Source organism: Cynoglossus semilaevis, chromosome 9, assembly GCF_000523025.1.
Source record: "Cynoglossus semilaevis isolate Cse_v1.0 chromosome 9, Cse_v1.0, whole genome shotgun sequence".
In the NCBI taxonomy this organism is placed as follows: Eukaryota; Metazoa; Chordata; class Actinopteri; order Pleuronectiformes; family Cynoglossidae; genus Cynoglossus; species Cynoglossus semilaevis.
Genome location: NC_024315.1, coordinates 2,883,858 through 2,899,775, shown reverse-complemented (window position 1 = coordinate 2,899,775; position 15,918 = coordinate 2,883,858). Strand labels below are relative to the sequence as shown.

The window sequence follows — 15,918 nt, the reverse complement described above, 5'->3', positions numbered from 1 at the left end:
TCTCTGTTTAAATGTATGTTGATGAGTATGAAAATGCATGCACATGACCGTTAGCCTGAGGTGGAACACACAGAGCTCAGTCAGATGATTGTGTGACCTGTTTTTCTAGAAAAATAACATATATGCTACTTAACTGTAGAGAATTTTGAACGGAGAGAAATTATAAAGGTCAAAAGATTAATATAAAAATTTTTAAAAATTAAAAAAATAAAACTGTTATTTTTCTTTAATTGGAACAAATTCCAAAAAAAGTTTATTTCTAATATATATATGTATATATATTTATATATATATATAATCCGTAGTGTTTTCAATAATTGTTTTAAATGTGTACAGTGCACTTCACTGAGGCTTTGTTCAGTTTTTTCTGGTGGTTAAACAGCTACCTCTGACTATTTACTGTACATGACAGGTATTTCAGACAGGCAGCAAACAGTGTACAGTGTAAACGCCCTGTCTTAGTTTACATTCAACACTCAGGCTTTAAAATAATATAGATATATTTATGTATTCATATTAGTTTAAATATGTGTGATTGCGTGTTTAATGGTCGACTTTTAAAACTGGAAAAACAACAGCTTTGCCTCACGTTACGCATGTCACTGAGTGCACCACGTTGGAACCGCGTTCAATTTGTTTGTGTATTTGTCAGACTCCAGCCTTGGGGTTTGTGGTTGCATCACATGGAGCTCAAACACTTTCGACACCAGGATCTATTCTATTTTTTTTAACCGGTCCAAATAAAATAGCCTGGAGTGAAGTGGATTTAAATAAAGGCTGCGGGGGAATTGAAGCAATACAGTAAAAACTGTTTGCCTTTCCAAGAGTTGAACATTTACAGTTGGGGAATATTTACTTTGATGAGATAATCGTTTGGCTAATATGTGTTAACAGTTTTTTTTGTTTTGGTGACACACACACACACATACAAAGATATTTGGATATCTTAATATTTCATGTCGTACCATCTACTGCTCTGTCCTGTCATCCCTGACATCTTTGTTCGTGACCAACCCCAAAGGTGAGCGGTGTCTCTCTGTGAAAGGGCAGCCGCGTGCACCTATTAAATATACATCAAATAGTCAGTTCTACCTGTGAGGCATAGCTCACCTGAGCCAAGGTTACAGAGACTGATGTTATTTTTAACCTTGAACCAGGAAAGTATGTGTTTGTGCTACATATATACACCACACTGCAATATATGACTGTTTTATATATATATGTATATATATTATATAATATATGTGTGTATACATATATCCATGTGTATATATAAATCTATACATTTACATGTGTTATATAAACTAAAGTATTTATATATACAGGTTGTTTGAGTACACTTGCACGTGTGGTGGAAGTGTTGACGGTGTTGCTAACTGGACCAAAGCTAACAACCATACACGCTAACTTGTACAGTGGCTAACAAGCAGCATTAGGCCTCAAAAAGCATCTCTACTTTAGAAGCAATCGCGGAAAAACTGCAGCCTGTGAATATCAGTACGGTATTTATTCAAGCGAATTTACAGAAAAAATAAGCAGACTTGGCAACTCTGGCTGCAAGCGGCAGCTACTGTATGCATGCATTCATGCTTACTTAATCTATATGTCATACTGATATTTCCATCTATGCAGTATCATTTTCAGGAAGGTAGAACTGACTGAAATCAGTCAGTACTTCTGTTTCCTCTATATGTCAAGGCCAATCTGGTCAAATTTCAAACGCAAAAAGGTGAAAAAAAAAAACAACCTTGAATTGTAGCTTTTCTCTTTAAATCCTATAAAGTAAAAATTAAAATGATTTACAAAAAAATATGTTTATTTGGAATTTTAAAAAATTCACACATCAAACGGTGTTTCAGACGTTGAACCGTCGGTACAGTATTTGTCGCACGTTTTTGTCGTACAGTACATGGGTTACGTTAACTGTCCAAATAGATGTTTTTCATTTTGCAGATTTTTTTTTTTTTTGGTGAGACCTGATTGTACTATGTCTCTCAGCAGGTGTTGCATTGTTCATGGCGGGGCCATCTGGGCCTGTAATCCTTTGGAGTTGAACACACTGCATTTGTAAAAGGTCACCGCACAGACACTCGTGGTTTGGCCGTGAGGTGTGTGTTTTGTGTAGCTGAAGTGAGTGTCTCTGCCCTTTGACCTTTATACTCTTTTGCATTCTGTGACACATCCATGTGCAGAACCTTTTGTGCTGCGGAGGTCACAATCTTCACGTTAACCTTTTGGAAAACGAGTGCAGAGCTTTACAATAGGAGGAGGAGCCATCGCTGCACGGACGGCAGTGAGTCTCTGTCGGCTGGAAGCAGATTTTTACAACAAAATTAACACAATAACTGCAAAAATACATTTATGGAATTAAGTGTGAAGAGTAACATTTGGATCATTTGAAGTGTTTCCTCTGTTCACACTCGATACACAGAAAAAAGTTCTGGTTTGACTCGTCCGACTAAAATCAACTCTATTAGGTTTTCATTTATTTATTTTTATTTATTTTGAGGAAAGTTGATTCATAGAGATTTGTCAACAGCTGCCGCGATTCTTCACAATAATATTTTTTTTCATTGTGACAGCATTATTTTTACCCATCATAACTTAATTAATGAAAATATAACTCAGAGCTTCAACTCATTAGGACTTAAATGAGCGTTGTATAAGATTAAAGTTTCCAATTGTGTTTAAAAAACAAATGTTTGTTTTCGAACATTTTAATTTTAACGTTTAATGTTTACACACCTGGTCAGACACCAGTATTTGTTCTACTTTATTAAGGGTTTGTACAGTTGACCACAGTAGACAAACAAGATGCTTGTGTGTTGTGACAATAACAACACAGGCAGAAAAGTAACATCAGGTAACTTCATCTTTGGATGAAGAGGTGGTAAAAAAAAAAAAAAAAAAATCCAAACCCACTCTGCAGTACCATTTCAGATGACGTGTTTCTGTTTTTTTTGGTTTGTTTTTTTTTTTTTTTTAAAGAACCCACAGTTTGGTTTTTTGATAAAGTCGCTCGTAGAGAGATGCTGTCAGCAGCACTTGGACTGAAGTAGCTAAGCACCGTCAGGTCTCCTACAGTATGTGTACAGCTGCTCTTCTGCTGTTGTACTTGTCAAGTGCTACAGAGGAGCCGGCTGGAGAGCAGCTCTCAGCAGTTCTGGAGCTCACATGCAGAATGTGCTGCTGGGGTGCTAACCACCTGGACCTGAGCCAGACACACACTTGGCTTTGGCTCCTCGGCACAGCCCATTTCTTGAGGTTGTGGTTTTATACCCTGTGACTTCAGTGAGTCACTTGACTATAACATACAATAAACACCCCAGGCTTGTCCACTCTGTTGCTAACTTTTAATACGCCTGTTAATGTGTCGGTTGTTTGTCCTGCGTCCTCAGTCGCTCTCACTGAATTCCCAGCTTGCCTTTTCCACCATCTTTCTTTTTTTTTTTAATTCCCCTGCAGGATTGCAAATGACTGGTGGGTGTTGATGATAATCGCATGTGACAGATATTGCGTGGGGTTGCTGGCAACATGTGTCAGCGTCAGTGTACATTAACCTACATTCACTGTGAGGCCTTTTTGAATCACATGAAAAGTAAAAGGTCAGCGTTTGAGTGAGATGTTTTTTGGCACGGTTCATTTTCTTTGGGCTCGGATTTGTGGCTAATTTTGTTTCCCTAAGGTTTGAGCATCTACTAAATGTTGACCGTCTGTACACTGCAGTCCTGTTAACTAACCCTATCATGAACAGGGGTCGGCCCGGTGCACATTGTTGCTAGAAAGAGAGAGATAGGAGCGAGGAAAGGAGTGTGTCGGAGACAGTTCAGGTCATCGCTGATCCCTGAAAGATAATCTCCCTCACCAAGGATTTGTTTTTTTGCATTTGAGCCTTTAAGCTGAGATAGGAGGTCACCTGCTGCACAAGCTACCAGACACATGTGGAAGGAGCAAGATTCTGCATGAAACAAGTGGAGGAAAGCATTGTTAGCAAAAAATACTGAGGTCCTATAAAAGAAGCCACTAAGATAAAAGGAGGTTTCACGGTTCACGCCACCTAGTGTCATTTGGGTGGAAACACATCACAGTGTAGACTACTGATGTGGTGATCCTCAACAATCAACAATCATAGAATGAATGTTCTTCAGCTTTGTTAGTGTAACAAGTGGTCAGTCTTTGAGGGTCCTCAGTTATCCAGGTCATTTTATCCTCATATGTTTAGAACTAAGAAACTGAACTGACTTGGATTCTCACTCATGCCACTGAAGAAGCCTCTTCGAATGAGAGGTGAATCGTCATCGAGAACCAAACCAGTCCAGTCGCCCAGCTCTGAACCTCCTAGGATGGATGGAAGTACTGTTGATGTTTACGAAGACGTAAGCTCTTGTGTGCGAGCAGCATCCGTCTTCTGTTTAGTTTGCTTTAAACCAGGTGTCCTGCTTTTCGTTGCTCATGTCATGTAGGTTTGCAAACTAAGAGGAAATATTAATAGTCTGACGATTACATAAAATGTTTCAACACCGTTGCTCAAAGTTGCAAGTTTCAAGTTTCCAGCAAGGGATTTTTGAACTCACTTGAACCACATACTTTGGGAATCTTTAACAGATCAGTCTCAGCGTGTTGGAAGAATTGAGTTCTCAAAGGCCAAAGAGTCAGTGTTGTACATGTCTATTTAAATATTGCTGCAGGACATTGTTTAAGGTGCAATAAAAATGCTTAAAAAATCCACAAAATGTTAAAAACCCTGCTGGTCTGTTAGAGCTGGTCTTTCTTTAAGTTTCTTTCTCCGTTTTTTTTTTGTTTGTTTTGCAATTACTTTGCTAACTTATAGGATTTCCACATATTTTTTTCCCTCTTGTACAAGTCATTTATTAAGTCTGCCTTGTGGTGTTACCGAACTTTGACTCCTACTTGGCGTTTGTGTAAATACACTCACTATGGACAGCACAGAGTCGGAACTGGATGAGTGGGTGTGTTGACCTCCTAAACTGTATAGGAACTCCGGAGTTTTGTTGTAGAATTCCGAAATAATCTGAATACGGCTGTTTAAAAGTTTTTTGTTTTTCTTTAATGAGCTGTTTGCAAAACATACACTGCAGCATTTTTTTCATCAGCATGGGAGCAGCTTTTGAGGTTGGCTGCACAGAAGGATATTCAGACTTCATGGACACAATCAGTCCTCCCCTGTCTTTGATAGACGTAGAGGACTTTCCAGGCACTACAAGCCTCCCAGGCAAACAAGGACATCCGGCTACATGTCTGATATTCATGCCTGCTTTACCTCTAATGTCTCGGGGGAATTACTTTATTCAATGACACTGTGAAACGTTTACAAGGAGATAAAATGCTCGAAGATCGCTGCCTGTTTCTGGGCAGCTCAGTTACTTAATCTTAAGGATGTTTCCATTCCCTTCTCTGGTCCTTTCACAGCTGCAGCCTTGGCAAAAAACATAAGCATTCAGAAAAGTTTATTTTAGAGGGTACTGTGACATTTTAACCGGGTACAGCTGCAGTTATTGGGCTTAAAATATTTTGTTTAGACCTTAATGACGCTGTAGTTGCTGCAGCCGACAGCAGCTTCAGTCATTTCTCCCAAGAGGCCTTGGAGAATATCGACGTATTGTGACCGTGTTTGCCTCCTTGGTTTCACTAAGAAAAATAGAATTTATTGGAGGATTATATGTTTTAAAGATAAGGGGCAGGCTACTTAATGTTTTCCCGGCAACCTTGGAGGGGAGACGACACAACAGCTTAGAATTTACAACGAGGAATGTAAGCACCACTGGGTTTGCAGACACTTCCTGATGGCAAATCCTTTTTGTTGTGAAAAGCTCTTTAAATAATTGGACATAGTCCTTCAGAGTCGCCCTCTGCACGGCGTCTTTAAAATCTGCCAGATATTGGCACACAAACTCATTTTTTTGCATCAGAAAAATATATACATAACTCCACAATGGGGCGTATAAAAACCTCTACATTTTAACTCATATTTTGTTTCATTACCACAAGCCACAGCCAATCACAGCCAACCTCAGGGTAACCTTAACGCGAGTGTAACACAAACCTGCCAAAGAGGAAATCTCATATTTCTGTAAGCTCAGGTACTTTGCCCAACGCCCGGGTCACCTTCATCTCTGACCCACAAGGTATTTCTGCCTGAGGGACTCAGAGAGTGGGCGGTGACCTCTGATTGGCCGCCGACTCTCTGATGTTTTTACTGTGTGTCATGGTGGTTATTTAAGCGATTCTGTTCTCTTCCTACCTTCGCTAGGAGGATTTTAACCTCACATACAGGGGTTTTCTTAGCCCTGGGAGTCAGTCAAGATGTTTGTACCATTTGAAGGTCGGACTCAGAGAGGCGGTGGTCCTCAGGTCATCTACGGCTATGCTACCAGTGTGTAGAATGAAGGACTTGTGCAAGTGGCTAAATATCTGCTTAAAGTGACCTGCAGCAGCGAATGTACAAATGTGAATACAGTCCATTAAACAGTTCTCTCTCTCTCTTTCTCTCTCCCTCTCTCTCTCACACACACACACACACATTTGTTAGGTTTGTGGTGGATGCATGACAAGAACATTTGTTTTTCCGAGTGTATACAGTGTCTATACTGTCTATCAGCTGCCTTGCTCATTGACTCCTTCATGCTAATGTACTTATGCGGGTCACAGTGTTCAGGCATACCACGCGGGCCCTGCTGCTCTCCTCCGTCTCAAGGACTATTATTCACCCATAATGATGTTATGTTGATAACCTCAGAATAGCAACAGTCGCCCCCACTTCCTCTTCATCTCTGATTTGTCACTTTTCGCTAGCTTCACTGTTCCACTATGTGGAAAAAACAATCGTTGCAGCTCGGACGTTTCTTATGACAAACTCTGACCCTTGTTCCTACGATGCGACGACAGCGAGCGAGCGGTGTGAGGCAGTACTTTTCTGATTCCGCTAAATCCTTAGCTTAAATACGCCTCTCTTCTGGTGTTATTTGTTGCTGATGAAGCATTCCTCCCGCAGCTGAAAGAGGGTGGTGATGTTGAAACATTTGAAGAATGCTCCCGGTGTTACATCCAAATGACTTGTTAAAAAAAAACAAAATGCATGAGCCCAAACATCTGTCTATGCGCTAGTTTTGTCGTGTACCATTTCAGTGGGCACGTCGGGCTCTGTCTGGCTTGGAGCGTTCCCATTCCTCTTCCGTTGTCATTTCACTAATGCTCCCTCTCCAGCAGCCTGTTGCTCCACAAAGCTCCACAAAAGCCAGGAACAAGCATTAGCAGGAGATACAGACGCCTGCCTGTACTTTTTATTTTTTTTTATTTTTTTTTTTGGTGGGAAGAAACCGGCTTTGTGTACATGCACTCATCTGTGTCCTCATGAGAAATAAACAGCAACTAAATCTGTGGTTGGCTTTGTGTGTTATCTTTAAAGATGAAAAGACACTGAAAACAATGAAACCGCTGCCCTGGGGTTTCTGTAGAAAGGGGGGAAAATAGTCCCCCGTCCAACAACTGGAGTGAATAATGAAAACTTTGATCCCTGCAGTCAGCCCCATTCAGTTTGTCTCACACGGCACCCAGGAGTAGAAAGGAGGTCAGTGTAAAACAAAAGTCACAGTCTGGGCTCAAAAGTCATGGAGACAATATTATTTTAGGGTTCTTCAAATATTTGTTGACCAGACAGTACTGCTCTTTGGTCATGTGCTGTACTGTAAGTGTGTTTAAGTGAACGAAACCCCCCCCCACACACCTTTTCAAATCAAAACACGCCTGTTAGAACTTAACGACATCCCTAACCGGTCAGCATTGTTTCTGCAGGTCGACTCGTTCCGCTCTCAGACTCCGTGTCTTAAGAGTGCAGTGAAAGATGACGCCTTTAGCTGCAGGCGGATTTTAACTCCATGTTGTTCAAGGACGTTGAATTCCTGGCCTTCACCTGTCACAGTTAGTAGCAGTTGGACTCTGTTTATCAAGATCAAGAACGCCATAACCTCCAAGGCACTGCAACCTTGGCACCAGCAGTCTGCTGTTGCCCTGTTTCCAGAGAAACAGAGATGGAGCAGGCCGCGGTTGGAACTGTTCCTTGGAACGCTAATATTGTTTGGGCTTCTTCCTTTCTTTGTTTCTACTTCACCGTAGCATCAGTCCACAGTGTGATCTGCTACAGTTTTACTCTGAATTCTCCTTTTAATGCAAGTTTCTAATGTTACATTTTTATTACATGTCTGTTTTGTGGGTCAAATAGATATTAACTTGAATAACTTTTTGTGGGTCAAATAGATATTAACTTAACTTTCTTTAGTGAATTTCAATTTGTTTGCAAGGATAACTATGAAAGATGGAAAAGCATTTTAAGGCAGCACCTACAGGCCAAGAGTGGTACCGCAGCCAAGAGTGCATGTCAAAGTGAAGGATAGTCCTGATAAAATGTTGGTCTTTTTAAAAGGAGACAACATTAAGGATTAACTGGAGGTTTAATTTAACATCTCCATTAAACGCCGCTCCAAAAACACTGAAGTCACTGAACAACAGTGGCTCAAACTACATTTGGACTCTAATGTTCTATTAGGGCTATTTTTTTGTTGTTAAATTATTCTTTTCAAACTCGTAACTCGTAACATTTTTCCCATCAATATGTTAATATCAGTGTGGAAGGAGCCGGATCTGGGAACGTCTGTTTGTGTATTTAGTTTTGGGCTACTGGCAGCCTTTGGTGCACAGTCACTGCAGCCTGGCCTGTCTGCTCTGTTTCATAAGCAGAGAGAGTGAGTGACCTATATACTTCTCCCAGGGAGGGGAGGTCACCTTGCTGTTGGACCAACAGAAGTACATGCCTGGACAGCAAATGGGTTTTAGTGTTTGGTGTTAGAAGAGAGACAGCCAAAGGCTGCAGACAGGGAAGATTTGCATAATTCATTTATTTTAAATAATTTTTCATCAACTCATTAACCCTGATTAATCAGTATTCTTCACGTATCGTCGATGCTTAATTGATTAGCTGATCCAGAACCTCTGTGCTGAACACTGTCAGTTTTGATAGAGTCATATATACAGTCATACTTCAGCTCAGAGGTCACCAACCAACATGTCGTCATTTGATGCCAGAGAGACTGAAGAAAAAAATGAATTGCATTTACTTTCCAACTTAAAATACACATGTATTACTGCAGGAAAAAAAAATATAAAATGACTCATATATTTGATTGGCTGCTGTTGGAAGTATCCAATTAGACAGTGTTTCCCAAACTTTTTCTCAAACTTTTGTTACAAACCTTCGCGACCCAAGTCAATAGACAGTAATCGTAAACTCTTGGGAAACATGATGCAAGACGACACCGCCCCAAAAAAATCTCTTGCAACCCACCTGAGGGCCGCGACCCAGTCTTTGGGAAACAGTGCAACAAGAGCTGGTCAAATCCTGGATCTTTTTACCTACGTCCCTTCCTTGTATACCAATTAGCCACAGATCACATCAGCACTGAAGTGAATCTGGGTGAATGATAATCAGACTGATGTGCCCAACATGACATCTTGGCATGATTCAGACACAAACCTGTGCTCATATTAGCCGAAACGGTGAGGCCTGGTGCCAGAAGGATGTAGTCAGACAAACACCCCACCAGAGACTCCTCTAAACGTCCTAACAAATTGAATGTGTGTGTAGATGGACAGGAGGGAATTAGATCAGTGGTCCTGATTGTATCTGAGTATGCTGTTGCTGTGCCCCTTTTCAGCAAGTCCCCTGGAGGAAATGTGTGTGTATGAGGGAGAGAGAGGGAGAGGGAGAGCAAGAGAGTGAGAGCGAGCTTGGCAGCTGGTTTGATGAAGGATGTAAGGAGAATGTTAACCAGACAATCACCTTGTATCTTATTGATTGAGATGGGAGAGAGGTAATTAACAGAGAAAAGATGTGAAGCTGAGGCCATTTTTAATGTTCCGATACAACGTGTTCCGTCTCTGTACCCATCTGTTGTGTTCTCTCTGTTTGTGTTTTGAATTTGAAAAAATATCAGCGCGTCAAATATTGAATATGTACGTCCTGATTTTTGTTTGTTTGTTTAAACTTAACTTTAACGCACACACACACACACACACACACCACGGGATCCACTGATTTATTGGAGCCATGTTTTTCTTGCTGTTAAGTAACGTGTCGTGTCATGTGTTCTCGTCGTCCAGAGATTAGATTTTTCCCATATGACCATGACACCATATCAGCTCTTTGCCTTTCCTACTGTTTCTTCCACATACATAAGGCACATAATGGTTCTGGAACCATCTTAGTCCCAAGGTGTCTACGTAAAGAAACACTCTGTTACATTTGCTAAAAAAACAAATAAAACAGCTTCAGTTATTTCCATAGTGTTTAGAGGGAAGTGATTTTAATATAGAGAAAAACAAACACCGAACGCCTCTTCTGTTTATTCCCTCTCGTTAAACTGAGCCACAGCTTAACAGTATGAATACTTTATGACCTCGGTCTCGAGGTGACGGAAACGCTCGCTCCGCCTGATTCGTGGCAGTTTGAAGTGACAATCACTCATTAACACGCTTACTCATGGTAGAAAAGAACTCTCGACGAAGCTGAACACAGCTGTCTCAGAGACTGTTTGGTGACGATGTGAAATCTAGTCGATGTATTTGACCTGAATGGATGATAGTCTGAAGTCAACAATGTTTCAGCAGTTACACCGTCAAACCACAGGTCCACAGAAAATAAAGGTGAATGGATGATAGTCTGAAGTCAACAGTATAGTCAATGTTTCAGCAATTACACCGTCAAACCACGGGTCCACAGAAAAAAAAAGGAATCTTAAATAGTTGTCTCTTATAACATAGAAACTAATAGTTAATAATGGGCAGAAATTCAAGAAAAAAAAAATCAATCAATATTCTTAAACTCCTGGAAAACATGATGCGAGAGGACCCAAAAAGAAAACTCTTGTGACCCACCTGAGGGTCGCGACCCAGTCTTTGGGAAACAATATAAATGATGCCCAAGTAAATCATTTGTTTCAATACTGTATATCTACAGTAGACTGCGTGCTGTGTGTTTATTTCCTCAAGAATCCCAATGATCTCCTCCATAATTCTTTCACTGTCACCTCTGTACGCCCGGTGAAACTATAAATCACTGTAGTGTAAAACGCTCCTCTCTGGGTTTATGGCTGACCACATTATGTTCCTACTGTACTGTGGGCTGTAAAAACTAAAGAGTGCTTCAAACTGTGTATTAAGTGGCTAGACAGACAGGAGGGAGAGAGAGGTTTTTTTTCGATTTGACCTTTGTTTTTTTATATGTAGTACTAAAACTTTTTTTCTCAACATTTCGTGTCATTTCAGCACACCACTCAGACAAACGTCCCCGACCGTCAAAGTTTGCCTGGTTTGTGGAGACGAGGCGTCAGGATGTCACTACGGGGTGGTGACATGTGGAAGCTGCAAAGTCTTCTTCAAAAGAGCTGTTGAAGGTACGGCAATAAACTTTGTTCAAATAAGATATCGCAGTACTGGAGCTGCAGTTATAACTGTACTGTAAACAGGAAGTGAAGTGTTTTGTTTTTTTTTTTCAACATATACAGCATACAAAATCCTCTACGGCTAATAGCCTCCTAGCCTCGTGGCTAAGGCTATTTGCAGTTGACATGTTAGCAGTTAACAGGTTAGCCAGAAACAGTATGACGATAATTGATCAATATTTTCATTATCATAATAACTGCTACATAACTACTTTTTATTTAAACATGGAAAACTAGTTAAGTAAAAAAGTTTAAAAAAAATAAATCAATACACAAATTGCCGATAAATGTAAAACAGCTGATGTCAATTGTTGACAAAAAGCTACATAAAACTGCCTGCATTACCTTCTAGAATCATATCTACACTGTTTTAGTGTTAGAGCTAAAATAAATGTTTCTGTTTTTATGATGAGATTGCATTTGTTATTAACTGTAGCTGTGAATATAGTTATTTGTTTCTTTTATTTTCTCCTGTTTCTAACAGACATATTTTCTTTACATGATAACATTAGATGTTTGAACCTAGGTTCTAAACCCATTCCCTTCTGAGGCAGTAGTGAGTTATTATCCTGTAGGTTTCACATTACACAATGCCAAAAGACCCACAAATGATTCGGTGAATAGCCAATAATTTCAGACGATATCGTCTTCACTGACTACAGTGGTCTCCAGGGTTACTGGCAGACGTTCAGCTCAGTTCATTAACGGTGCTTCACGGGGAGCACCTTATGCCAAGGAAGTTAAAATTATTGGTGGAAGATTAAAGCTTTTCCAAATGGGACCTGTCAGTGATAATGTGTGTAAATACGTTTGGTTTATAAGTTCTGACAAGTGAGGGTTCAGTATGGAACTACAGTAAGTACAAGAACCTCGACACGATAAAACTGATGAGTGAAATGTGACAGAACATCTCACACGACAGACAAGTACGAGCCGTTTGTCATCATTAACGAAGAAAGAAAGAAACACATGGAACAATTAACGCAGCTGGTGCACAGAGTTGGATAAACACGTATAAACAATTAAAATGCAACAACTGATTTTTTTAATTTAATTTTTTTTTATCGCAGCTATAAAGTGATACACCGCAGGGAAGTGTTGAGCATCTGATCAAACACTACTGTAAATGCACCAGACTGAACCGTCAGTGTCATGACGACAGGAACAAAACTAGCACATACAAAAGCAATAATCGAGATTATTTACGATCACGACTAATCGTGATTAATCAGATCAAAGATTTGTGTGGATTGTAGTCCTGATATAAATATATATACTTTCTGTGTATACAATGTATTATATAAATTACTCTGTTTTTTTTAAATAATAAACAAAATAGGAAATAGTAAACCTGGTGAGGAACTACTCACCTTAATGGCAGACAGTAATAGCATTCACTGCTACTGTGTTAGTTCATCACACAACACCGCTCTAAACTAAACCTCAGCAGGTTCTGTGTTTGTAACATGTACTGTACGAGCGATGCCCTCCAGTCACAGTCATTACATTTATACGTTGACCAGGGTTTGTGGCAAAAAGGTAAAAAAAAAACACATTACACAGACAATTCTCCCTCAGCAGCCATTTATGGAATGGGGAAAATCAAGTGCACCATAATGTGCTTTTCATTTCGTTGCGTGTTGCCTGAAGTGTTCCTCTCCATCATTTAGATAAATGTTTAAATGAAAACACACTCTTTACAGAGCCAGAGGAAAAAGGCAAACAAAGCAGCCTGCTGAGCCTCGGGGTGTTTTCTTGACCGTTGGGGGTGAAATTAAACTCGTTCCCCAATCAAACCCTGGAACTTAATGTGATAATATTTACACGTTATTGTTGTGGAGGATGAAAACCAGATTATGTGTTCAGGGTTATCAAATCAGACATGTCATTGTTCTGTGTTAAAGCAGAGCGCTGACAGCAGATACTGGGTCGGACTCAATGCTGAGTGATTTTCATTGGAGGCCCTCTCCGATGATTCCATTCAGGCTGCAGTGACTCGTTGACTGTGAAATGTTTTTTTGTCGTACTCTTCTGTAGCTTTTATGCTTCCGATTTAATCTTTATGCTGCGCGAGCACGCGACTGCGCACCGTGCACACTCGGCCCAGAGTAACCTTCAGGGCACGTCGTGTTGTGATGCCGTGGATGGTTGCGTGTGACGTGTGCGCATCCTTCTGACCATCAAAGCCTGCTGTTGTTACCTCATCTGACCCCTACATAAAGCTGGTGCTGAGGTGGAACTAGAGAGGTAAGGTGAAGGGAGGCACAGGATGGAAATAGTGAGAGAAGGATTTTTGCAAAGTGAAGTGCATAGAGGACAGTGAAACAGATACAGTGTGGGAGGGGTGGAGGAAGGACAAAGAAAAAGTCAGATGCAGAAAGAGAGATAAAGAGAGGAGGAGAGGAGGAGTGTGACAGGGAGAGGGACGGAAAGTAATGTGTCAGCAGTAAGTACCAGAAATGTGTAAGTTATGACGTGAGGAGACACATTATTCCTCCTCTCCACCAGTATTTCCTCTTCCTTCTCCTCCTCCTCCCGCTCCTTCTTCTTCTTCTTCTTCGTTTTTCTCTCTCAAATTTAGAAAGTTGGACTTGGTATGTGATGAATAAAAGAAGACTGCATCGAGTGGGCATCTGCACATGGGGAATAATCCAGCCCGTGCTTAATTTCATCTGACAACACCTGCCTCGGGGGATGCAACTTTTTCACTTGGCTGTAGCTCATTAGACAACTAACTGGCTCAGCGCCAGCCACCGATACAGAGTTAATATTTAAGTTCATATTTTTGGAGCCATCACGAATCAAATAGGATAATTTGACTGCGAAGAGACCGTGTTCAGCTTTTACGCAAGTCAGATGTGTCATCGACATAGCCATTTTTTTCATCACCTCATTTTGGTAGAAAATGGAGCTCATTCTTGAGGTTGCACATGGTCCATTTCCTAGAAATGGTCTACAAATAGAACGGATCTATTTGCAGTCAGGGAAAATTACGCTTGAAAAATCGCAAAGTGAGTGCTGCTAACTGCAAGCTAAATATTGGAGAACTTTAGCCCTAAGAAGTGTATATATATATGGAGAGAGAGATTCAAAGTCCACTTTTAGCTTAGAGCTTTGGAAAGCTACGAGCAGAGACTTTTATTTACGCTAATCAATCAGTGAAATACCATATTTTCCAGAGTATCTTTTTTTCATCCTTTGGTTTGGTTTGCGACTTGTACTCAGGTGCGATTTATATATTAAAATTTATATAATTTCACGTTTGTTATTTCTACACTGACAGCCACTAGAGGGCACTGGTGCAACTTATACTCCAGAGCGACCTATAGTCCAGAAAATACAGTAGCTGTTTATTCCTTGTATTACTGTGTTAAATTTCTAATATGACAGGTGAGAGGTACTGGTAACCTCGGGGGTTAAAGTGAATATGAATATGCTAATGTAATAGCCAGTTGTTGCTGTGTCAGAAAAAAAAGAAGGAAAGCACCGTGGCTGGTGTTTGGAGATGGAGCGCAGCCACAGTCAGCTCACTTCACCGTGACTGTTGACTCACTCGTAAATATGCAAGCAATTTTAGGTTGTATTAAAATGAATGAACTCCTCGGTGTCAGTGTTTGTCCTCCGCTGCTGAATAATGGCTCCTGACAGACAAACCCTTAATTTTCACAACCAATCCTGCGTCTGCTCCTCTAAAGACTGGTCTGTTGATACAACACAGCTGCACTCAATGAACGGCTCCATGTGGAGGTTGAACTCCAGCTTATTATTCTCATGTCATCACTGGCTTGGCATGTCTGCTTTTTTTTCTAATGCTCTGTGATGTTTTCAGTCCCATGTAGCGGTTTTTCACTGGTCACTGATTGACCCCGGGGTTTACGGAGACATTTGCCGTGTCCTCATTTAGATCCTAGCTGCGTCTTAGTTGTGGTTTCCATGGCATTTGTTTCAGTTTATTATATATTTATCTCTGTTCGGCTGCTGTGGGAGAGGTCATCGGAGGACACGGCTCATGCTGCGTCTGCGTTAACTGACAGCGGCAACGTCCAATCACAACGCTCTGGGATTTGGGGTTGGAGGAGAGACTCGGTCAGGTTCAAGAATGTGCATGTGTGTGTGTGTATGTGTGTGTGGCTCATGTAGCAAAAGCTGGAGAAGATCAACAGAACCGGTGTTGTCCTGAGCCTGAACACGTCTCACATCAGGCATTTGTTAAAAAACCAAACAAAAAAACAAAAAAAAAAAAGAAACAACCTACAACCTGCAAAACTCGTCACTCGTGCTGAGATCCGCACATGCAAGGACCGACATCAAACGTGTTACATAATGTGTTGCTCATAGATATTTAGGTTGGAAGATGCAGCCTGAAAAATGGGTCTTTTAATGCAACCCAAAAATGTCTACAGTT

General features: G+C 40.6%; 1 protein-coding gene across 2 annotated transcripts in view; it reads left to right on the top strand.

Moving 5' to 3' along the window:
- The window catches only part of nr3c2 (nuclear receptor subfamily 3, group C, member 2), a 62,596-nt gene that overhangs the window by 22,955 nt on the left and 23,723 nt on the right, over positions 1-15,918 (top strand). For both annotated transcript variants that reach the window (XM_017035292.2, XM_008316446.3), the window contains exon 3: positions 11,338-11,465. In XM_017035292.2, coding sequence (XP_016890781.1) covers positions 11,338-11,465 — 128 coding nt within the window. The remainder of the gene's footprint in view (positions 1-11,337; positions 11,466-15,918) is intronic.